Source organism: Cherax quadricarinatus, chromosome 76 (genome assembly GCF_038502225.1).
Source record: "Cherax quadricarinatus isolate ZL_2023a chromosome 76, ASM3850222v1, whole genome shotgun sequence".
NCBI classification, from domain to species: Eukaryota; Metazoa; Arthropoda; class Malacostraca; order Decapoda; family Parastacidae; genus Cherax; species Cherax quadricarinatus.
In genome coordinates this window covers 18,656,515-18,681,615 of record NC_091367.1, presented here as the reverse complement: position 1 = coordinate 18,681,615, position 25,101 = coordinate 18,656,515, and the positions used below count along the sequence as shown (strand labels likewise).

The following is a 25,101-nucleotide window of genomic DNA, read 5'->3' as shown; positions in this document are numbered from 1 at the left end:
ACACACTACACTTGTTCTAAATTTTCTTTGTACTTTTTAGGAACTCCTGGCATAAAAAAATAATGCTAAAATATATATTATGGTACCCACGAAACGAGTGGTGTAGATAACACCACTGCACTAGCCAAGGAGTCGAACCCATGCTGTTTTGGCCTGCCTCATGTGAGCGAGAAAGAATGACGCTCACCATGAGGTGGGCCAAAACAGCATGGGTTCGACTCCTTGGCTAGTTCAGTGTTGTTATTGACTAAAACATATATAAACAACTGAAGTTTGATGGAGAAATGACACATGTCCTTCAAGGGCGATGTGTTCATGTCCTTCACAGGTCATATCCTTCACATTTCTACATAAATTTAATATAAAAGTTACAGATGTATGGTTCAAAACTTGTTTCTCACATCGGTACAATTGTCTTTATAATTTAGGAATAAGAGAAGCATCAGCATCAACACTGTTTACAAGACTTGTTACAGTAGATCAACATGTAGTCAGGGTTGCTTCTACACTCACCAGACTTGGACCACTCCACACAATACTTGTGTTTATCTTAACATTCACCCGACGCCGCTGAAGAGACAAATAAATTATGTTAATTTTGCCATTTTGGGCGATGTTTGTCGGTAAAATATGCATAAAAAAAATTTTCCTAAGAGAGAGAAATGTTTTTATTGGTGAATGTTATAATTATATCGACTGGGAAGCGCTAAACCCTCAAGGATAATACAGGGTTGGGGATGTGAGGCAATTATCATTATATTACAACCATAAAAAAGGCTGAATTAAAAGGAAGGATTTTTCAGAGGGAGAATGAGCAATTGTCACAGTGGATGACTTGTGCCGGTGAAGAGCTTTTGATCCAAGAATCTGGTGCTATCTTACATTTTCTTTGACCAAACCAGATTATAATAATCACCACAAAAATAATACTACTACTACTACTACGAATAATACTACTACTAATAATAAAAATAATAATAATAATAATAATAATAATAATAAAAATAATAATAATAATAATAATAATAATAATAATAATAATAATAATAATAATAAAAATAACAATAATAATAATAATAATAATAATAATAATAATAATAATAATAATAATAATAAAAATAACAATAATAATAATAATAATAATAATAATAATAATAATAATAATCATAATAAAAATTAATAATAATAATAATAATAATAATAATAATAATAATAATAATAATAATGATAATGTAAAGAAGAAAAAGCCACTTATAAAGTCAAACAGAAGGTGGGGAATGGGAGGTAAACAAGGTGGGGAATGGGAGGTAAACAAGGTGGGGAATGGAAGGTAAACAAGGTGGGGAATGGAAGGTAAACAAGGTGGAGAATGGAAGGTAAACAAGGTGGGGAATGGAAGGTAAACAAGGTGGGGAATGGAAGGTAAACAAGGTGGGGAATGGAAGGTAAACAAGGTGGGGAATGGAAGGTAAATAAGGTGGGGAATGGAAGGTAAATAAGGTGGGGAATGGAAGGTAAACAAGGTGGGGAATGGAAGGTAAACAAGGTGGGGAATGGAAGGTAAACAAGGTGGGGAATGGAAGGTAAACAAGGTGGGGAATGGAAGGTAAACAAGGTGGGGAATGGAAGGTAAATAAGGTGGGGAATGGAAGGTAAACAAGGTGGGGAATGGAAGGTAAACAAGGTGGGGAATGGAAGGTAAACAAGGTGGGGAAAGGAAGGTAAACAAGGTGGGGAATGGAAGGTAAACAAGGTGGGGAATGGAAGGTAAACAAGGTGGGGAATGGAAGGTAAACAAGGTGGGGAATGGAAGGTAAATAAGGTGGGGAATGGAAGGTAAACAAGGTGGGGAATGGAAGGTAAACAAGGTGGGGAATGGAAGGTAAACAAGGTGGGGAATGGAAGGTAAACAAGGTGGGGAATGGAAGGTAAACAAGGTGGGGAATGGAAGGTAAATAAGGTGGGGAATGGAAGGTAAACAAGGTGGGGAATGGAAGGTAAATAAGGTGGGGAATGGAAGGTAAACAAGGTGGGGAATGGAAGGTAAATAAGGTGGGGAATGGAAGGTAAACAAGGTGGGGAATGGAAGGTAAACAAGGTGGGGAATGGAAGGTAAACAAGGTGGGGAATGGAAGGTAAACAAGGTGGGGAATGGAAGGTAAACAAGGTGGGGAATGGAAGGTAAATAAGGTGGGGAATGGAAGGTAAACAAGGTGGGGAATGGAAGGTAAACAAGGTGGGGAATGGAAGGTAAACAAGGTGGGGAATGGAAGGTAAACAAGGTGGGGAATGGAAGGTAAACAAGGTGGGGAATGGAAGGTAAATAAGGTGGGGAATGGAAGGTAAACAAGGTGGGGAATGGAAGGTAAACAAGGTGGGGAATGGAAGGTAAACAAGGTGGGGAATGGAAGGTAAACAAGGTGGGGAATGGAAGGTAAAAAAGGTGGGGAATGGAAGGTAAACAAGGTGGGGAATGGAAGGTAAACAAGGTGGGGAATGGAAGGTAAACAAGGTGGGGAATGGAAGGTAAACAAGGTGGGGAATGGAAGGTAAACAAGGTGGGGAATGGAAGGTAAACAAGGTGGAGAATGGAAGGTAAACAAGGTGGGGAATGGAAGGTAAACAAGGTGGAGAATGGAAGGTAAACAAGGTGGGGAATGGAAGGTAAACAAGGTGGGGAATGGAAGGTAAACAAGGTGGAGAATGGAAGGTAAACAAGGTGGGGAATGGAAGGTAAACAAGGTGGGGAATGGAAGGTAAACAAGGTGGGGAATGGAAGGTAAACAAGGTGGGGAATGGAAGGTAAACAAGGTGGGGAATGGAAGGTAAAGGTGGGGAATGGAAGGTAAACAAGGTGGGGAATGGAAGGTAAACAAGGTGGGGAATGGAAGGTAAACAAGGTGGGGAATGGAAGGTAAACAAGGTGGGGAATGGAAGGTAAAGGTGGGGAATGGAAGGTAAACAAGGTGGGGAATGGAAGGTAAACAAGGTGGGGAATGGAAGGTAAACAAGGTGGGGAATGGAAGGTAAACAAGGTGGGGAATGGAAGGTAAACAAGGTGGGGAATGGAAGGTAAACAAGGTGGGGAATGGAAGGTAAACAAGGTGGGGAATGGAAGGTAAACAAGGTGGGGAATGGAAGGTAAACAAGGTGGGGAAAGGAAGGTAAACAAGGTGGGGAATGGAAGGTAAACAAGGTGGGGAATGGAAGGTAAACAAGGTGGGGAATGGAAGGTAAACAAGGTGGGGAATGGAAGGTAAACAAGGTGGGGAATGGAAGGTAAACAAGGTGGGGAATGGAAGGTAAACAAGGTGGGGAATGGAAGGTAAACAAGGTGGGGAATGGAAGGTAAACAAGGTGGGGAATGGAAGGTAAACAAGGTGGGGAATGGAAGGTAAACAAGGTGGGGAAAGGAAGGTAAACAAGGTGGGGAATGGAAGGTAAACAAGGTGGGGAATGGAAGGTAAACAAGGTGGGGAATGGGAGGTAAACAAACTGGTGAATGATAGGTAAACAAGCTGGGGAATGGAAGGTAAACAAGCTGGGGAATGGGAGGTAAACTGAGGAATGGGTGGTAAACAAGCTGGGGAATTGGAGGTAAATAAATTAGGGAATGGGAGGTAAACAAACTGGGGAATGGGAGGTAAACAAACTTTGGAATGGGAGGTAAACAAGGTGGGGAATGGGAGGTAAATAAACTGGGGAATGGGAGGTAAACAAACTGGAGAATGGGAGTTAAACATACTGGTGAATGGGAGGTAAACAAACTGGGGAATGGGAGGTAAACAAACTGGGGAATGGGAGGTAAACAAGCTGGGGAATGGGAGGTAAATAAACTGGAGAATTGGAGGTAAACAAACTGGGGAATGGGAAGTAAACATACTGGGAAATGGGAGGTAAACAAACTGGGGAATGGGAGGTAAACAAACTGGGGAATGGGAGGTAAACAAACTGGGGAATGGGAGGTAAACAAACTGGGAATTGGGATGTAAACAAACTGGGGAATGGGAGGTAAACAAACTGGGAAATGGGAGGTAAACAAACTGGGAAATGGGAGGTAAACAAACTGGGAAATGGGAGGTAAACAAACTGGGAAATGGGAGGTAAACAAACTGGGGAATGGGAGGTAAACAAACTGGGGAATGGGAGGTAAACAAACTGGGAAATGGGAGGTAAACAAACTGGGGAATGGGAGGTAAACAAACTGGGGAATGGGAGTTAAACAAACTGGGGAATGGGAGGTAAACAAACTGGGGAATGGGAGGTAAACAAACTGGGGATTGGGAGGTAAACAAACTGGGGAATGGGAGGTAAACAAGCTTGATATAAGAAAGGAGAGATCTAATTCCTTGAATGATAAGGTGTTGATCAGCTTCAGGACTGAACAAATAAGATACCTGAACGTTGACAGATGTCGCAGGAGAGCTTGCAGAAGATGGTCATATATGAGGGGTTGTGTGTACACTCTCCTGCCTCGGCCCACACCTTGCAGTGTTTGTTCTCGTCTTGACACTCTTTACCTGCACAAACACCAGATGGTAGTGTCAGTCTTCTCCAAACACACACACACACATACACACACACACACACACACACACACACACGCATGCGCACACTCTCCTTGGTGAAGATGATCTGGTGTTGTGAACAACACTCCACAGTTATAGGTCATCTAAATACGGAAATAACCAGGCCTTGTTATTTTCATCTCTAAAAAATGTCTCCCAACTTCCTGACAATCTGCTGTGAGGCGGAGAGTACCTTTTTTTTTTTTTTTTACACAGGGTTTGACAAGGTTAAGGATCCCTAGCTTTATTGACAAGCTATTTACAGGTTAAGGATTCCTATCTTTATTGGCAAGCTAAGAGCTGTTACCTACATCAGCTCATTTGAAAGCATTTTTATTGTTATGAGACATACAAGTAGGGAACAGGATGAAGTTGGAGCCATCTGTGGGCCAGCAGGTCTGCCTCATAAACTAAGTGCTTAGGTTTTGATGGTATGCAGCTCCTGGAACCGCCAGGAGCTGCGACTTGACCCCTGCAACGACATATAGGTGAGTACATAAGCACATCCTCACATACACACATAAACATGCACACATACACATGCCCACACACTCTAGTGATCTGTATAGTGATGTAGTTTTGTTTCCTAACAAAAGCTGCAGTCCGAAGGAGTTATTGTACCGGGTTAGAAGAATCTTGAAGAACAGAGAACCTGGAACCCCAAAACGAACTAGAATAGGCAAAGAAACTGAGAAGAATCTGGATGTGAGTGAATCAAAATGGAATTCATGTTTGCTAGGCTTCGATACATGACGGAAAAAAAAGGTGGGCAAAAAAGTTCATTGAGTTTTACGAAGGGATGGAAGAAAGGGACAAAGGGTATCTGTAAAAGAAAAAGAAAGCATGAAACAGAAAGTGCTACAGCTGCCAATGCAAAGGTACAAAGCCTGGAAGAGGTTATACATGAGAAAGAAACTGCAAGAGATAAATGGAAAGAGGTGGAGACAGGAATAGTAATAGCAGGTGAGGAGGCAGAAGGTAGAGAAGAGGGCTTAAACAAGACCTTTGCAGAAATGCTCTTAAGCAACCGGGAGGTGTCAAAGATGATAAGTAGAGCAGCAAAGAATTGCTCAAAACAGACACAGATATCTGGTAGAACAGAAGTGAGAGGAGAGAGGGAGGCTGTTGATTATCCCTGGGCTTCAGGAGGCCGATAGCAGCCATGAATATATTTGGAGAGCGGAGGAACAGGAGATTCAAACTCTCATTAAACTGACAGGTAGGGAGGTCGAAGTGAGTTTGGTGACACAATTTCAGACTTAAAGAAGTCAATGACGTAGATATATACCCAGTCAGAGTGAACCTCACAACATAAATGGCGCAATAGATTGTTAAGTGGAAACCATAGTTACAGCAACCAAAGGTGTCAACTTGTGTACCTAGATGGGACAGAACAGCAAGGGAAAGAGTACAATGGAAATAAAGAATGGGAATACCACAGTCTATGGAAGGTAATCAAGAGAATCCAATAACAAGTGTGGAAGCTCAGCCTCTGTAGGAGCACTAAGTACACCCACATTGAGATCTTCCTTGTCCTGAAGCCCTGGTTTCCCCTCCCGCTCAAACACAAAGCAAAACAATCCTTAAGCAGCCTTCATACATCAACAGTCTAAACCTATCTTAATGCAAACACTTTCCTCACAACTTCGCCACACCCCAACCATCAGCCTCCACTTTCCCATAAACCCCAACCCCTCCTTCCACCCTTACTTAAATCCACTCTCCTATCCCCTTCCAGTGCTAGAACTCCATCCTTAACTACCTCTCCCTCCGACCCCCAACCTGTGTGCATGGACCAGGAAATCAGGAACCTGAGAGCCAGAATACAGACACAAAACTGAAAGTATAGAGCTCAAATGCTGATAGAATAGCAAATTAGCACTATTTAACAAACGAATAGTTAAGACGTCCCCAGACATTATAACGTTCACAGAGACAAGGCTCAAAGAGATGATAACAAATGCAATCTTCCTGGATGGATATCAGATTACAAAGAAAGACAGAGGGACGCAAGGAGGCGGGGGTGTGGTGTTGTTAATCAGAAACCAATATAGCTTTGAAGAGGTGAGAGGAATAAACAGAGAGGTAGCAAATAACTATACAGTAGGCACCTCAAGACCAGGGGTCCCAAGGTGGAGATAGTGGTAATGTACAACCCTTCACTAAACAATAGGAGACCAAGACAAGAATTTAGTGACAATAACAGATTGATGAAGTCTGCTGGAAGAGCGCACATGAGTAATCCAAAGCTACTGATCATGGAAGACATTAACCATAAAGAAATAAACTGGGAGTAACTGGACCCCCACATAGGGGACCAGAAATATGGAGCGCTAAGATGCTAGAGGAAGTAATGGAAAACTTCAAGCACCAACATACAAGGGAGAGAGAGAGAGAGAGAGAGAGAGGGAGTGAGATATGAATTAGCTCAGGGAATATTGATTAGGACAGTCCCCTCGGTAATAGTGACCACACTGTCTACAGTATCGAAAATCTTGTGGAAATAACTTGTGAGAGATATTACAAGGGAAGGATGACAGAAGCAAAGCTGAGTACAACATATTAGTACACAAATGCTGTCTATGTATCCGACATACTAGCATGCACATATTTTGGTACTCACAAATCTTCCTCCTGCCATTATTCTGTACTTCAGGACAAGTCTTTGGGTCTTCCATTCATTCATACATTTGAAAAAATCTAAGGCCAGAAGTGTCCATACAGTGTATCATGGTTAACTGCTCAGAGGTCTGAGTAGTTAACCATGAAACACTGTATGTTCAACGTACTGGTACACCTCACTAGCAAAAGTAAACAAAGGAACCAGGAGCTGTTGCTCCACTACCAGCTTCTCTACTATCAACCAGGGTGTGCAAGTGGCTGAAAGATGACTTATTCATTCCAAGTTTATTGCAAAACCGTGATACTAAAAGAAGTTTGCAACAAGACTAGTCCCGGAACTAAGGGGAATGTCCGACGAGGAGAGGTTAAGGGAAATCGACCTGACGACACTGGAGGACAGGAGAGATAGGGGGGATATGATAAAGGCATATAAAATACTGAAAGGAATCGACAAGGTGGACAAAGACAGGATGTTCCAGAGATTGGACACAGCAACAAGGAGACACAGTTGGAAGTTGAAGACTCAGATGAATCACAGGGATGTTAGGAAGTATTTCTTCAGTCACAGAGTTGTCAAGAAGTGGAATAGTCTAGGAAGTGACGTAGTAGAGGCAGGATGCATACATAGCTTTAAGAAGAGTTATGATAAAGCTCACGGAGCTGGAAGAGTGACTGAGTAGTGGCAGTGAAGAGGCGGAGCCAGAGGCTGTGATTCGACCCCTGCAACCACAACTAGGTGAGTACAAAATATACTAAGAATATTTACCCCAAGATAACCAAGTGAATAATGTGAATAATTTCTGTTTTCTGAAGTATTACACTCTATAACAAGTGTAATATAAGTATTACACTCTGTAACAAGTGTAATATAAGTATTACACTCTATAACAAGTGTAATATAAGTATTAAACTCTGTAACAAGTGTAATATAAGTATTACACTCTGTAACAAGTGTAATATAAGTATTACACTCTATAACAAGTGTAATATAAGTATTACACTCTGTAACAACTGTAATATAAGTATTACACTCTATAACAAGTGTAATATAAGTATTAAACTCTGTAACAAGTGTAATATAAGTATTACACTCTGTAACAAGTGTAATATAAGTATTACACTCTGTAACAAGTGTAATATAAGTATTACACTCTGTAACAAGTGTAATATAAGTATTACACTCTATAACAAGTGTAATATAAGTATTAAACTCTGTAACAAGTGTAATATAAGTATTATAAGTATTACACTCTGTAACAAGTGTAATATAAGTATTACACTCTGTAACAACTGTAATACAAGTATTACACTCTATAACAAGTGTAATATAAGTATTACACTCTGTAACAACTGTAATATAAGTATTAAACTCTGTAACAAGTGTAATATAAGTATTATAAGTATTACACTCTGTAACAACTGTAATATAAGTATTAAACTCTGTAACAAGTGTAATATAAGTATTACACTCTGTAACAAGTGTAATATAAGTATTACACTCTATAACAAGTGTAATATAAGTATTACACTCTATAACAAGTGTAATATAAGTATTACACTCTATAACAAGTGTAATATAAGTATTACACTCTGTAACAAGTGTAATATAAGTATTACACTCTATAACAAGTGTAATATAAGTATTACACTCTATAACAAGTGTAATATAAGTATTACACTCTATAACAAGTGTAATATAAGTATTACACTCTATAACAAGTGTAATATAAGTATTACACTCTATAACAAGTGTAATATAAGTATTACACTCTATAACAAGTGTAATATAAGTATTACACTCTATAACAAGTGTAATATAAGTATTACACTCTATAACAAGTGTAATATAAGTATTACACTCTATAACAAGTGTAATATAAGTATTACACTCTATAACAAGTGTAATATAAGTATTACACTCTATAACAAGTGTAATATAAGTATTACACTCTGTAACAACTGTAATATAAGTATTCACCGTACATAGAACTAAAAACCAAAATAGTCAAAAAAAAAAAAAAGTCATATACGGTATATATAACCCAGTAAAGTCAATCAACATGACTCATTTCCCCGTTTTGAGAAGTGATAAACTCTGAGACACTTGTAATGTTAAGAATATTTCCTGTACATAGCCTTAGAAGACCAAAATAGTATAAACAAACTAACCATATATACCATAGAGTATATGCCATGATATTACACAGTTTAGAGCAACACAAGAATGAGGCAGTTTGTGAATGAGGGACAGTAGGAGAGGAAAGTGGAAATGGCAGGAGAGTCAATGATGTTACTGAGTACATAGGTAGAGAGTGCTGAGAGGCAGAGGAGAGTCATACTCAGGAGTAAAAGATGAATAATGAGAGGAGAGTCCATTATTCACCCAGACGTGCACAGCTGTGATAGCTAAAAGTGGTGTGTGGTAGAGGGTGTGACCAGAGTAGTGTGCACTACGTGGTGTGTGGTAGAGGGTGTGACCAGGGCAGTGTGCACTACGTGGTGTGTGGTAGAGGGTGTGACCAGGGTAGTGTGTACTACGTGGTGTGTGGTGGGGGGGTGACCAGGGTAGTGTGCACTACGTGGTGTGTGGTGGGGGGTGACCAGGGTAGTGTGCACTACGTGGTGTGCGGTAGGGGGGTGACCAGGGTAGTGTGCACTACGTGGTGTGTGGTAGGGGGGTGACCAGGGTAGTGTGCACTACGTGGTGTGTGGTGGGGGGTGACCAGGGTAGTGTGCACTACGTGGTCTGTGGTGGGGGGTGACCAGGGTAGTGTGCACTACGTGGTGTGTGGTAGGGGGGTGACCAGGGTAGTGTGCACTACGTGGTGTGTGGTGGGGGGTGACCAGGGTAGTGTGCACGACGTGGTCTGTGGTGGGGGGTGACCAGGGTAGTGTGCACTACGTGGTGTGTGGTAGGGGGGTGACCAGGGTAGTGTGCACTACGTGGTGTGTGGTAGGGGGGTGACCAGGGTAGTGTGCACTACGTGGTGTGTGGTAGGGGGGTGACCAGGGTAGTGTGCACTACGTGGTGTGCGGTAGAGGGTGTGACCAGGGTAGTGTGCACTACGTGGTGTGTGGTAGAGGGTGTGACCAGGGTAGTGTGCACTACGTGGTGTGTGGTAGGGGGGTGACCTGGGTTGTGTGCACTACGTGGTCTGTGGTGGGGGGTGACCAGGGTAGTGTGCACTACGTGGTGTGTGGTAGGGGGGTGACCAGGGTAGTGTGCACTACGTGGTGTGTGGTAGGGGGGTGACCAGGGTAGTGTGCACGACGTGGGGTGTGGTAGAGGGTGTGACCAGGGTAGTGTGCACTACGTGGTGTGTGGTAGGGGGGTGACCAGGGTAGTGTGCACTACGTGGTGTGCGGTAGGGGGTGTGACCAGGGTAGTGTGCCCTACGTGGTGTGTGGTAGTGGGGTGACCAGGGTAGTGTGCACTACGTGGTGTGTGGTAGAGGGTGTGACCAGGGTAGTGTGCACTACGTGGTGTGTGGTAGGGGGGGTGACCAGGGTAGTGTGCACTACGTGGTGTGTGGTAGAGGGTGTGACCAGGGTAGTGTGCACTACGTGGTGTGTGGTAGGGGGGTGACCAGGGTAGTGTGCACTACGTGGTGTGTGGTAGGGGGGTGACCAGGGTAGTGTGCACTACGTGGTCTGTGGTGGGGGGTGACCAGGGTAGTGTGCACTACGTGGTGGGTGGTAGGGGGGTGACCAGGGTAGTGTGCACTACGTGGTGTGTGGTAGGGGGGTGACCAGGGTAGTGTGCACTACGTGGTGTGTGGTAGAGGGGGTGACCAGGGTAGTGTGCACTACGTGGTGTGTGGTAGGGGGGGTGACCAGGGTAGTGTGCACTACGTGGTGTGTGGTAGGGGGGGTGACCAGGGTAGTGTGCACTACGTGGTGTGTGGTAGGGGGGGTGACCAGGGTAGTGTGCACTACGTGGTGTGTGGTAGAGGGTGTGACCAGGGTAGTGTGCACTACGTGGTGTGTGGTAGGGGGGGTGACCAGGGTAGTGTGCACTACGTGGTGTGTGGTAGAGGGTGTGACCAGGGTAGTGTGCACTACGTGGTGTGTGGTAGGGGGGTGACCAGGGTAGTGTGCACTACGTGGTGTGTGGTAGGGGGGTGACCAGGGCAGTGTGCACTACGTGGTGTGTATTAGAGGGTGTGACCAGGGTAGTGTGCACTACGTGGTGTGTGGTAGGGGGGTGACCAGGGTAGTGTGCACTACGTGGTGTGTGGTAGAGGGTGTGACCAGGGTAGTGTGCACTACGTGGTGTGTGGTACGGGGGTGACCAGGGTAGTGTGCACTACGTGGTGTGTGGTAGGGGGGTGACCAGGGTAGTGTGCACTACGTGGTGTGTGGTAGGGGGGTGACCAGGGTAGTGTGCACTACGTGGTGTGTGGTCCGGGGGTGACCAGGGTAGTGTGCACTACGTGGTGTGTGGTAGGGGGGTGACCAGGGTATTGTGCACTACGTGGTGTGCGGTAGGGGGTGTGACCAGGGTAGTGTGCACTACGTGGTGTGTGGTAGGGGGGTGACCAGGGTAGTGTGCACTACGTGGTGTGTGGTAGGGGGGGTGACCAGGGCAGTGTGCACTACGTGGTGTGTGGTACGCGGGTGACCAGGGCAGTGTCCACTACGTGGTGTGTGGTAGGGGGGGTGACCAGGGTAGTGTGCACTACGTGGTGTGTGGTACGGGGGTGACCAGGGTAGTGTGCACTACGTGGTGTGTGGTAGGGGGGGGTGACCAGGGCAGTGTGCACTACGTGGTGTGTGGTACGGGGGTGACCAGGGTAGTGTGCACTACGTGGTGTGTGGTACGGGGGTGACCAGGGTAGTGTGCACTACGTGGTGTGTGGTAGGGGGTGTGACCAGGGTAGTGTGCACTACGTGGTGTGTGGTAGGGGGGTGACCAGGGTAGTGTGCACTACGTGGTGTGTGGTAGAGGGTGTGACCAGGGTAGTGTGCACTACGTGGTGTGTGGTAGAGGGTGTGACCAGGGTAGTGTGCACTACGTGGTGTGTGGTAGGGGGTGACCAGGGTAGTGTGCACTACGTGGTGTGTGGTAGCGGGGTGACCAGGGTAGTGTGCACTACGTGGTGTGTGGTAGAGGGTGACCAGGGTATTGTGCACTACGTGGTGTGTGGTGGGGGGTGACCAGGGTAGTGTGTACTACGTGGTGTGTGGTAGGGGGGTGACCAGGGTATTGTGCACTACGTGGTGTGCGGTAGGGGGTGTGACCAGGGTAGTGTGCCCTACGTGGTGTGTGGTAGTGGGGTGACCAGGGTAGTGTGCACTACGTGGTGTGTGGAAGAGGGGGGTGACAAGGGCAGTGTGCACTACGTGGTGTGTGGTACGGGGGTGACCAGGGCAGTGTCCACTACGTGGTGTGTGGTAGGGGGGGGGTGACCAGGGTAGTGTGCACTACGTGGTGTGTGGTACGGGGGTGACCAGGGTAGTGTGCACTACGTGGTGTGTGGTAGGGGGTGTGACCAGGGCAGTGTGCACTACGTGGTGTGTGGTACGGGGGTGACCAGGGCAGTGTGCACTACGTGGTGTGTGGTACGGGGGGTGACCAGGGTCGTGTGCACTACGTGGTGTGTGGTACGGGGGTGACCAGGGCAGTGTGCACTACGTGGTGTGTGGTAGGGGGGTGACCAGGGTAGTGTGCACTACGTGGTGTGTGGTAGGGGGGTGACCAGGGCAGTGTGCACTACGTGGTGTGTCGTAGGGGGGTGACCAGGGTAGTGTGCACTACGTGGTGTGTGGTAGGGGGGGGTGACCAGGGCAGTGTGCACTACGTGGTGAGTTGTAGGGGGGTGACCAGGGTAGTGTGCACTACGTGGTGTGTGGTAGGGGGGTGACCAGGGTAGTGTGCACTACGTGGTGTGTCGTAGGGGGGTGACCTGGGTAGTGTGCACTACGTGGTGTGCGGTAGGGGTGTGACCAGGGCAGTGTGCACTACGTGGTGTGTGGTAGGTGTGACCAGGGTATTGTGCACTACGTGGTGTGCGGTAGGGAGTGTGACCAGGGCAGTGTGCACTAGGTGGTGTGTGGTAGGGGGTGACCAAGGCAGTGTGCACTACGTGGTGTGTGGTAGGGGGTGACAAGGGTAGTGTGCACTACGTGGTGTGTCGTAGGGGGGTGACCAGGGTAGTGTGCACTACGTGGTGTGCGGTAGGGGGTGTGTCCAGGGCAGTGTGCACTACGTGGTGTGTGGTAGGTGTGACCAGGGTATTGTGCACTACGTGGTGTGCGGTAGGGGGTGTGACCAGGGCAGTGTGCACTAGGTGGTGTGTGATAGGGGGTTACCAAGGCAGTGTGCACTACGTGGTGTGTGGTGGGGGGACCAGGGTATTATGCACTACGTGGTGTGCGGTAGGGGGGTGACCAGGGTAGTGTGCACTACGTGGTGTGTCGTAGGGGGGTGACAAGGGTAGTGTGCACTACGTGGTGTGCGGTAGGGGGTGTGACCAGGGCAGTGTGCACAACGTGGTGTGTGGTAGGTGTGACCAGGGTATTGTGCACTACGTGGTTTGCGGTAGGGGGTGTGACCAGGGCAGTGTGCACTAGGTGGTGTGTGGTAGGGGGTGACCAAGGCAGTGTGCACTACGTGGTGTGTGGTGGGGGGACCAGGGTATTGTGCACTAAGTGGTGTGCGGTAGGGGGGTGACCAGGGTAGTGTGCACTACGTGGTGTGTGGTGGGGGGTGACCAGGGTATTGTGCACTACGTGGTGTGCGGTAGGGGGTGTGACCAGGGCAGTGTGCACTACGTGGTGTGTGGTAGAGGGTGTGACCAGGGTAGTGTGCACTACGTGGTGTGTGGTAGGGGGGTGACCAGGGTAGTGTGCACTACGTGGTGTGTGGTAGAGGGTGACCAGGGCAGTGTGCACTACGTGGTGTGTGGTAGGGGGTGTGACGAGGGCAGTGTGCACTACGTGGTGTGTGGTAGGGGGGTGACCAGGGTAGTGTGCACTATGTGGTGTGCGGTAGAGGGTGTGACCATGGCAGTGTGCACTACGTGGTGTGTGGTAGGGGGTGTGACCAGGGTAGTGTGCACTACGTGGTGTGTGGTAGGGGGGGTGACCAGGGCAGTGTGCACTACGTGGTGTGTGGTAGGGGGGGTGACCAGGGCAGTGTACACTACGTGGTGTGTGGTAGGGGGTAACCAGGGCAGTGTTCACTACGTGGTGTGTGGTAGGGGTGTGACCAGGGCAGTGTGCACTACGTGGCGTGTGGTAGGGGGGTGACCAGTGTAGTGTGCACTACGAGGTGTGTGGTAGGGATGTGACCAGGGCAGTGTCCACTACGTGGTGTGTGGTAGGGGTGTGACCAGGGCAGTGTGCACTACGTGGCGTGTGGTAGGGGGGTGACCAGGGCAGTGTGCATTACGTGGCGTGTGGTAGGGGGGTGACCAGGGCAGTGTGCACTACGTGGCGTGTGGTAGGGGGGTGACAAGGGCAGTGTGCACTACGTGGTGTGTGGTAGGGGGGTGACCAGGGTAGTGTGCACTACGTGGCGTGTGGCAGGGGGGGTACCAGGGAAGTGTGCACTACGTGGTGTGTGGTCGGGGGTGACCAGGCAGTGTGCACTACGTGGTGTGTGGTAGGGGGTGACCAGGCAGTGTGCACTACGTGGCGTGTGGTAGGGGGGAGACCAGGGTAGTGTGCACTACGTGGCGTGTGGTAGGGGGGTGACCAGGGCAGTGTGCACTACGTGGTGTGTGGTAGGGGGGTGACCAGGGCAGTGTGCACTACGTGGCGTGTGGCAGGGGGGTGACCAGGGCAGTGTGCACTACGTGGTGTGTGGTAGGGGTGTGACCAGGGCAGTGTGCACTACGTGGTGTGTGGTAGGGGGGTGACCAGGGCAGTGTGCACTACGTGGCGTGTGGCAGGGGGGTGACCAGGGCAGTGTGCACTACGTGGTGTGTGGTAGGGGTGTCACCAGGGCAGTGTGCACTACGTGGTGTGTGGTAGGGGGGTGACCAGGGCAGTGTGCACTACGTGGCGTGTGGTAGGGGGGTGACCAGGGTAGTGTGCACTACGTGGTGTCTGGTAGGGGGTGACCAGGGCAGTGTGCACTACGTTGGGTGTGGTAGGGGGGTGACCAGGGTAGTGTGCACTACGTGGTGTGTGGTGGGGGGTGACCAGGGTAGTGTGCACTACGTCGCGTGTGGTAGGGGGGTGACCAGGGTAGTGTGCACTACGTGGTGTGTGGTGGGGGGTGACCAGGGCAGTGTGCACGACGTGGCGTGTGGTAGGGGGGTGACCAGGGCAGTGTGCACTACGTGGCGTGTTTTAGGGGGGGTGACCAGGGTAGTGTGCACTACGTGGTGTGTGGTGGGGGGTGACCAGGGTAGTGTGCACTACGTGGCGTGTGGTAGGGGGTCGGTGACCAGGGTAGTGTGCACTACGTGGTGTGTGGTGGGGGTTGACCAGGGTAGTGTGCACTACGTGGCGTGTGGTAGGGGGTGACCAGGGTAGTGTGCACTACGTGGTGTGTGGTGGGGGGTGACCAGGGTAGTGTGCACTACGTGGTGTGTGGTAGGGGGGTGACCAGGGTAGTGTGCACTACGTGGTGTGTGGTGGGGGGTGACCAGGGTAGTGTGCACTACGTGGCGTGTGGTAGGGGGGGTGACCAGGGCAGTGTGCACTACGTGGTGTGTGGTAGGGGGGTGACCAGGGCAGTGTGCACTACGTGGTGTGTGGTAGGGGGGGTGACCAGGGTAGTGTGCACTACGTGGCGTGTGGTAGGGGCGTGACCAGGGTAGTGTGCACTACGTGGTGTGTGGTAGGGGGGGTGACCATGGTAGTGTGCACTACGTGGCGTGTGGTAGGGGGTTGACCAGGGTAGTGTGCACTACGTGGTGTGCGGTAGGGGGTGACAAGGGTAGTGTGCACTACGTGGTGTGTGGTAGGGGGGTGACCAGGGTAGTGTGCACTACGTGGTATGCGGTAGGGGTGTGACCAGGGCAGTGTGCACTACGTGGTGTGTGGTAGGTGTGACCAGGGTATTGTGCACTACGTGGTGTGCGGTAGGGAGTGTGACCAGGGCAGTGTGCATTAGGTGGTGTGTGGTAGGGGGTGACCAAGGCAGTGTGCACTACGTGGTGTGTGGTAGGGGGTGACAAGGGTAGTGTGCACTACGTGGTGTGTCGTAGGGGGGTGACCAGGGTAGTGTGCACTACGTGGTGTGCGGTAGGGGGTGTGTCCAGGGCAGTGTGCACTACGTGGTGTGTGGTAGGTGTGACCAGGGTATTGTGCACTACGTGGTGTGCGGTAGGGGGTGTGACCAGGGCAGTGTGCACTAGGTGGTGTGTGATAGGGGGTTACCAAGGCAGTGTGCACTACGTGGTGTATGGTGGGGGGACCAGGGTATTATGCACTACGTGGTGTGCGGTAGGGGGGTGACCAGGGTAGTGTGCACTACGTGGTGTGTCGTAGGGGGGTGACAAGGGTAGTGTGCACTACGTGGTGTGCGGTAGGGGGTCTGACCAGGGCAGTGTGCACAACGTGGTGTGTGGTAGGTGTGACCAGGGTATTGTGCACTACGTGGTTTGCGGTAGGGGGTGTGACCAGGGCAGTGTGCACTAGGTGGTGTGTGGTAGGGGGTGACCAAGGCAGTGTGCACTACGTGGTGTGTGGTGGGGGGACCAGGGTATTGTGCACTAAGTGGTGTGCGGTAGGGGGGTGACCAGGGTAGTGTGCACTACGTGGTGTGTGGTGGGGGGTGACCAGGGTATTGTGCACTACGTGGTGTGCGGTAGGGGGTGTGACCAAGGCAGTGTGCACTACGTGGTGTGTGGTAGAGGGTGTGACCAGGGTAGTGTGCACTACGTGGTGTGTGGTAGGGGGGTGACCAGGGTAGTGTGCACTACGTGGTGTGTGGTAGAGGGTGACCAGGGCAGTGTGCACTACGTGGTGTGTGGTAGGGGGTGTGACCAGGGCAGTGTGCACTACGTGGTGTGTGGTAGGGGGGTGACCAGGGTAGTGTGCACTATGTGGTGTGCGGTAGAGGGTGTGACCATGGCAGTGTGCACTACGTGGTGTGTGGTAGGGGGTGTGACCAGGGTAGTGTGCACTACGTGGTGTGTGGTAGGGGGGGTGACCAGGGCAGTGTGCACTACGTGGTGTGTGGTAGGGGGGGTGACCAGGGCAGTGAACACTACTTGGTGTGTGGTAGGGGGTAACCAGGGCAGTGTTCACTACGTGGTGTGTGGTAGGGGTGTGACCAGGGCAGTGTGCACTATGTGGCGTGTGGTAGGGGGGTGACCAGTGTAGTGTGCACTACGAGGTGTGTGGTAGGGATGTGACCAGGGCAGTGTGCACTACGTGGTGTGTGGTAGGGGGGTGACCAGGGCAGTGTGCATTACGTGGCGTGTGGTAGGGGGGTGACCAGGGCAGTGTGCACTACGTGGCGTGTGGTAGGGGGGTGACAAGGGCAGTGTGCACTACGTGGTGTGTGGTAGGGGGGTGACGAGGGTAGTGTGCACTACGTGGCGTGTGGTAGGGGGGCTACCAGGGAAGTGTGCACTACGTGGTGTGTGGTCGGGGGTGACCAGGCAGTGTGCACTACGTGGTGTGTGGTAGGGGGTGACCAGGCAGTGTGCACTACGTGGCGTGTGGTAGGGGGGAGACCAGGGTAGTGTGCACTACGTGGCGTGTGGTAGGGGGGGTGACCAAGGTAGTGTGCACTACGTGGTGTGTGGTAGGGGGGGGTGACCAGGGTAGTGTGCACTACGTGGTGTGCGGTAGGGGTGAACAGGGCAGTGTGCACTACGTGGTGTGTGGTAGGGGGGTGACCAGGGCAGTGTGCACTACGTGGCGTGTGGTATGGGGGTGACCAGGGCAGTGTACACTACGTGGCGTGTGGTAGGGGGGTGACCAGGGTAGTGTGCACTACGTGGTGTGTGGTAGGGGGGTGACCAGGGCAGTGTGCACTACGTGGTGTGTGGCAGGGGGGTGACCAGGGCAGTGTGCACTACGTGGCGTGTGGCAGGGGGGTGACCAGGGCAGTGTGCACTACGTGGTGTGTGGTAGGGGTGTGACCAGGGCAGTGTGCACTACGTGGTGTGTGGTAGGGGGGTGACCAGGGCAGTGTGCACTACGTGGCGTGTGGCAGGGGGGTGACCAGGGCAGTGTGCACTACGTGGTGTGTGGTAGGGGTGTCACCAGGGCAGTGTGCACTACGTGGTGTGTGGTAGGGGGGTGACCAGGGCAGTGTGCACTACGTGGCGTGTGGTAGGGGGGTGACCAGGGTAGTGTGCACTACGTGGTGTATGGTAGGGGGTGACCAGGGCAGTGTGCACTACGTAGTGTGTGGTAGGGGGGTGACCAGGGTAGTGTGCACTACGTGGTGTGTGGTGGGGGGTGACCAGGGTAGTGTGCACTACGTGGCGTGTGGTAGGGGGGGTCACCAGGGTAGTGTGCACTACGTGGTGTGTGGTGGGGGGTGACCAGGGTAGTGTGCACTACGTGGCGTGTGGTAGGGGGGTGACCAGGGTAGTGTGCACTACGTGGCGTGTGGTAGGGGGGGTGACCAGGGTAGTGTGCACTACGTGGTGTGTGGTGGGGGGTGACCAGGGAAGTGTGCACTACGTGGAGTGTGGAAGGGGGTCGGTGACCAGGGTAGTGTGCACTACGTGGTGTGTGGTGGGGGTTGACCAGGGTAGTGTGCACTACGTGGCGTGTGGTAGGGGGTGACCAGGGTAGTGTGCACTACGTGGTGTGTGGTGGGGGGTGACCAGGGTAGTGTGCACTACGTGGTGTGTGGTAGGGGGGTGACCAGGGTAGTGTGCACTACGTGGTGTGTGGTGGGGGGTGACCAGGGTAGTGTGCACTACGTGGCGTGTGGTAGGGGGTGACCAGGGTAGTGTGCACTACGTGGTGTGTGGTGGGGGGTGACCAGGGTAGTGTGCACTACGTGGTGTGTGGTAGGGGGGTGACCAGGGTAGTGTGCACTACGTGGTGTGTGGTGGGGGGTGACCAGGGTAGTGTGCACTACGTGGCGTGTGGTAGGGGGGGTGACCAGGGCAGTGTGCACTACGTGGTGTGTGGTAGGGGGGTGACCAGGGCAGTGTGCACTACGTGGTGTGTGGTAGGGGGGTGACCAGGGTAGTGTGCACTACGTGGCGTGTGGTAGGGGGGTGACCAGGGCAGTGTGCACTACGTGGTGTGTGGTAGGGGGGGTGACCATGGTAGTGTGCACTACGTGGCGTGTGGTAGGGGGTTGACCAGGGTAGTGTGCACTACGTGGCGTGTGGTAGGGGGGGGGTGACCAGGGTAGTGTGCACTACGTGGTGTGTGGTAGGGGGGTGACCAGGGTAGTGTGCACTACGTGGTGTGTGGTAGGGGGGTGACAAGGGCAGTGTGCACTACGTGGTGTGTGGTAGGGGGGTGACCAGGGCAGTGTGCACTACGTGGTGTGTGGTAGGGGGGTGACCAGGGTAGTGTGCACTACGTGGCGTGTGGTTGTGCACCTGGACGGGCCTGGTTGTGTTAACAATAGCTACCAAGTTCAGAAGTGGCAAATCTTTTATCAACCTGTTGGGGTGAGAGAGAGAGAGAGAGAGAGAGAGAGAGAGAGAGACAGACAGACAGAGAGAGAGAGAGAGAGCTTCTACGCAAGATGGGCAGCAAGCATCAACTTGACTCTGACTGTAACCTTCTCCAGGACATCGGTACGTCTGCGATCATTTATTCCTAGGATGACTTGGGTCTGGAACTTATTCCTACAATATAATGATATCAGCGAAATAAAGTCAGTTGATCAAATGAAATTGGTGGCCTACAAATGGCTCCAACTTCACCCTGTTCTCTACCTTTGTCTCATAACAATTAAAAAAGGCTTTTAAATGAGCTGAAATAGGTAACAGCTCTCAGCTTGTAAATAAAGTTAGGAAACCTTAACCTTACCTTGTAAAGCCCTGTGTAAGAAGAGAGAGAGAGAGAGAGAGAGAGAGAGAGAGAGAGAGAGAGAGAGAGAGAGAGAGAGAGAGAGAGAGAGAGAAGGGGGAATTGGATAAGTGGACAATACAACAAGGATCAAAGAATAAATACCTTTGTGGAACGAAGCTAACATGATTGTCCGGGAATGGATGTCATAATGGGGAAGAGCAACAAGCCAGGTTCCACAAATATTATTTCTGGTTGATGCGGTTGCTACAGAAGATTGGACTGAGTCAGATGTACAACTCTCTGCTGATGTAAAACTAATGAGAATAAAAACAGAAAAGGTACAGCCGAGGATACAAAAAGATCTGAATAAACTGCAAGAATGATTTTATAAGAGGTTACTTGAATTCGACTCGAGCAAATGCCAGGGAAAGATGACTGGACACTGTATATAGCCTCCAGAAACAAAGGCTGCAGACCACGCTCAAAGAAAAAAACCTATATGTGAGCATACTGCCGGGCATACTGCCGGGCATACTGCCGGGCATACTGCCGGGCATACTGCCGGGCATACTGCCGGAGCCTATCATCAACCGAATAGCCTCTGCAGCTAGTGCTCATCCGGCAAATATATGACTGACTCATCTCGGAGTACATAGTACCAGCATGGAATCCACACCCGGAAAAGCTTGTTAAGATAGTGGGAAAAGTGCCTAGCTATGCAGCTCAAGTTACTAAGCTAGTTCCAGAGCTAAGGGATGTAAGCTACAAAGATATGAGAACAGAACTGAATTTAACGACGTTGAAGGGCAGAATATCTATGGGCGATATGATAACATTCAAAATACTCAGATGAATTGAAAAGGGCTAACAGGGTTAGGCTGTTAACCCTTTTTAATTCCTCTGGAATCGAAAAGAGCTGGAAGCTGGAGACATAAATGAACCACAGGGATGTCAGGGTAGTCAGGAACTTAACTGAACTCGACGTCTTAGAGGCAGGCAGCATGCATACTGTAGTTTCAAGAACAGGCACAGTAGAGCCCACGAGGCTAGGAAGAAGCAATTCTGGCAAACAGCAGGTTGAGAGGCGAGACCAGGAGCTAATGCTCGATCCCTGCTGTGACATATAGGTGAGTGCACACACACACACACTTACCACACTTACGGCAGGCTTTGCGACAGTTAACCACCATCCAGGAAGGGTTAGAGGTGCACTCTCCCCGTTTTGCCCAAGTTACGCAGTGTTCATTGTTGTCCTCGCACGCTTCTGTGAATCATAAGTTGATTATTTACTTAGATAAGTGATTACTTATAAACAATACGCACAATTACCTGAGGTTAGTTTTCAGTCTCCTAAGTTTCTTGGGATCAGTGGTCAAGGAAGGTCATACCTGTCCTGAGCTAAGAGTTCCTGTGAAAGCTGAGTCTTACTGCTCGCTAACATAGCTTCAGTAAGTTTTAAAGAACATTCTAATGTTTTCAAAACAGATCAAAGTGATGAAGAATGAGGTTGTACTTCCCAAGGAGAACACCAAGACACTGAAAATTCATTTAGTGTAATAATTAATGCGAAGTGATTAGGGCTACTGAAAGAAAATATATTGGTAGTAACAAAGGGAAAAAAATATCGGCAGTAACAAACTGAAGTTGTTTATAGAAGAGAGAGAGATGAGATAGAGAAATGTTAAAGAAACAGAACTAAAGACAGAAAATTGTACTGCAGTATTCCAAAACGAGTGTTCAGGGGTCAACGAGGAGACTGGCGTCATTAACCCAACGACTAATAACGGTAAGAATATTTTCATTATATGGAATGAACATTCTGTAATCTGTAACATGGATAGAAAGATGAGACAGAGAATATATATGGCTGATACAGTTACCAGATTATCATATCTGGTAATGGGAACAATCCCGTTATTTGCCTCACTGCTGGAGGAAAAGTTAATGGGAAATGCAAAATACTAGACAACTGTAGCTATAATTTGATCAAAGGAAGACATCCAAATGGTATGTAGCATTTTGCTTAGAAGTGAATGGATGTTCAGGGAAATTGGTGTAAACTGCTGGCTAGACAAGTTCTGTATAGAACCTGTGCTGATAAGTGAATAGTGTCTATGATAAACATGATTTGTATACAATAGTTCAGGCACATTAGTCGGGGAAAGTATGTACTTATTAACTGTATAAGATTTTAAAATGATTGAGGACGTGTGTGTGTGTGTGTGTGTGTGTGTGTGTGTGTGTGTGTGTGTGTGTGTGTGTGTGTGTGTGTGTGTGTGTGTACTCACCTAATTGTGGTTGCAGGGGTCGAGACTCGGCTCCTGGCCCCGCCTCTTCACCGACCGCTACTAGGTCCTCTCTCCCCCTGCTCCATGAGCTTTATCATACCTCGTCTTAAAACTATGTATAGTTCCTGCCTCCACTACATCGCTTACCAGACTATTCCACTTCCTAACTACTCTATGACTGAAGAAATACTTCCTAACATCCCTTTGACTCATCCGAGTCTTCAGCTTCCAATTGTGACCCCTTATTTCTGTGTCCCATCTCAGGAACATCCTGTCTCTGTCCACCTTGTCTATTCCACGCAGTATTTTGTATGTCGTTATCATGTCTCCCCTGACCCTCCTGTCCTCCAGTGTTGTCAGACCGATTTCTCTTAACCTTTCTTCATAGGACATTCCCCTTAGCTCTGGAACTAGCCTTGTTGCAAACCTTTGCACTTTCTCTAATTTCTTGACGTGTTTGACCAGGTGTGGGTTCCAAACTAGTGCTGCGTACTCCAGTATGGGCCTGACGTACACAGTGTGTAAAGTCTTGAACGATTCCTTACTGAGGTACCGGAACGCTATTCTCAGGTTTGCCAAGCGCCCATATGCCGCAGCAGTTATCTGGTTAAAGTGTGCTTCTGGAGTTGTACTCGGTATTATACTCACTCCTAGGTCTTTCTCCTTGAGTGAGGTTTGCAGCCTTTGGCCACCTAGCCTATACTGTCTGCAGTCTTCTTTGCCCTCCTCCGATCTTCATGACTTTGCATTTGGCGGGGTTAAATTCTAGGAGCCAGTTTCTGGACCACACATCCAGCCTGTCCAGGTCTCTTTGTAGACCTGTCTGGTCCGCGTCTGATTTAATTCTCCTCATTAACTTCACGTCATCTGCAAACAGGGACACTTCTGAGTCTGTCCCTTCCGTCATGTCGTTCACATGTACCAAGAATAGCACTGGTCCCAGGACTGACCCCTGTGGGACCCCGCTCGTCACTGGCGCCCACTGTGATACATCACGGACCATGACTCGCTGTTGCCTCCCTGTTAGGTATTCTCTGATCCATTGCAGTGCCCTTCATGTTATACGTGCCTGTTCCTCTAGCTTCTGTACTAATCTCTTGCGAGGAACTGTGTCGAAGGCCTTCTTGCAGTCCAAGAAAATGCAATCAACCCACCCCTCCCTCTCATTTCTTACTTCAGTTACCTTGTCGTAAAATTCTAGGTTTGTGACACAGGATTTGCCTTCCATGAATCCGTGCTGGCTGTCGTTTATAATCTTGTTCCGCTCCAGGTGTTCCACCACTCTCCTCCTGATAATCTTTTCCAAGACTTTGCATACTATACATGTCAGTGACACTGGTCTATAATTCAGTGCTTCATTTCTGTCTCCCTTCTTAAAGATGGGGACTACATTTGCCTTCTTCCATACTTAAGGTAGTTGCCCAGTTTCAAGGGAAGTATTGAAGATTTTGGTTAGTGGCACACGTAGTGTCCCTGCTTCCTCTCTAAGGACCCAACAGAGAGGAGATGTCCGGTCCCACCGCCTTTGAGGTATCAAGGTCACTTAGGAGCTTCTCCACCTCCTCCTCAGTTGTGTGTAATTCATCCAACACTTGTTCGTATATCCCGTGTGTGTGTGTGTGTGTGTGTGTGTGTGTGTGTGTGTGTGTGTGTGTACGTACGTACGTACGTACGTACTCTCCTAATTATGGTTTCAGGAGTTGAGTCACAGCTTCTGGCCCCGCCTCTTCACTGGCCGCTACTCGGTCACTCTTCCTGCTCCATGAGCTTTATCACACCTCTTCTTAAAGCTATGTATGGATCCTGCCTTCACTAAATCACTACCCAGACTATTCCACATCCTGACATCTGTGACTGAAGAAATGCTTCCTAACATTCCTGTGGTTCATCTGAGTCTTTAACATTCATCTGTGTCCCCTTGTTGCTGTGTCCCATATCTGGAACATAATGTCTCTGTCCACCTTGTCCATACCTCTCAGTATTTTGTGTGTGTGTGTGTGTGTGTGTGTGTGTGTGTGTGTGTGTGTGTGTGTGTGTGTGTGTGTACTCAATAGTGGTTGAAGGGGTCGAATCACAGCTCCTGTGTGTGTGTGGGGGGGGGAAGTAATGACGTGTTGCAGCACAGATTATGGAAGGAGCAAGAATTGTCCAGGTACTGGTCTACTGGTCTACAACAAGAGACAACTGTGACAAGCTTTAGACTAATGCTTGTTCATAAGATTATTGGAGTTTCTAGATCATATAATTGATAAAACGATTAGAAGTCAATTTGGGGAAATATATGAAAATAAGCATTAAAAATGGAAAATCCCAAGAACCTAGGAAATTGTCAGTCAAAACTGTCTATTGCTCGTAATAAAGTTGGTAGAATTACCGACAATATGTAAAGTAAAAGGACACAAGTGCAACTAATGTGACATTTATTGTGGCAACGTTTCGCTCTCCAGGAGCTTGACAAAGCTCCTGGAGAGCGAAACGTTGCCACAATAAATGTCACATTAGTTGCACTTGTGTCCTTTTACTTTACATGTCTATTGCTCGGTTAATAAAAAGTGAAAGAAGAAAGAGCTGGTCTTCGATGATTGCTGACAGGTTTTATGGGTTTTACTTATGTAATGCACGTATGTATACCTGGGGTATACCTGGAGTTTCGGGGGTCAACACCCCCGCGGTCTGGTCTGAGATCAGGGTCTGATCAACCATGGTGTTACTGCTGGCCGCACGCA

General features: G+C 49.3%; 1 protein-coding gene across 1 annotated transcript in view; it reads right to left on the bottom strand.

The window, feature by feature from the left end:
- Window positions 1-382: 382 nt before the first annotated feature.
- Window positions 383-25,101, bottom strand: part of LOC138854975 (zinc metalloproteinase nas-13-like) — a 138,317-nt gene continuing 113,598 nt past the window's right edge. The window contains exons 9-11 of the mRNA XM_070101340.1: window positions 21,241-21,351; window positions 4,398-4,520; window positions 383-570 (exon numbers count right to left, since the gene is read on the bottom strand). Of these exons, the coding sequence (XP_069957441.1) occupies window positions 551-570; window positions 4,398-4,520; window positions 21,241-21,351 (254 nt within the window). The 3' untranslated portion in view covers window positions 383-550. The remainder of the gene's footprint in view (window positions 571-4,397; window positions 4,521-21,240; window positions 21,352-25,101) is intronic.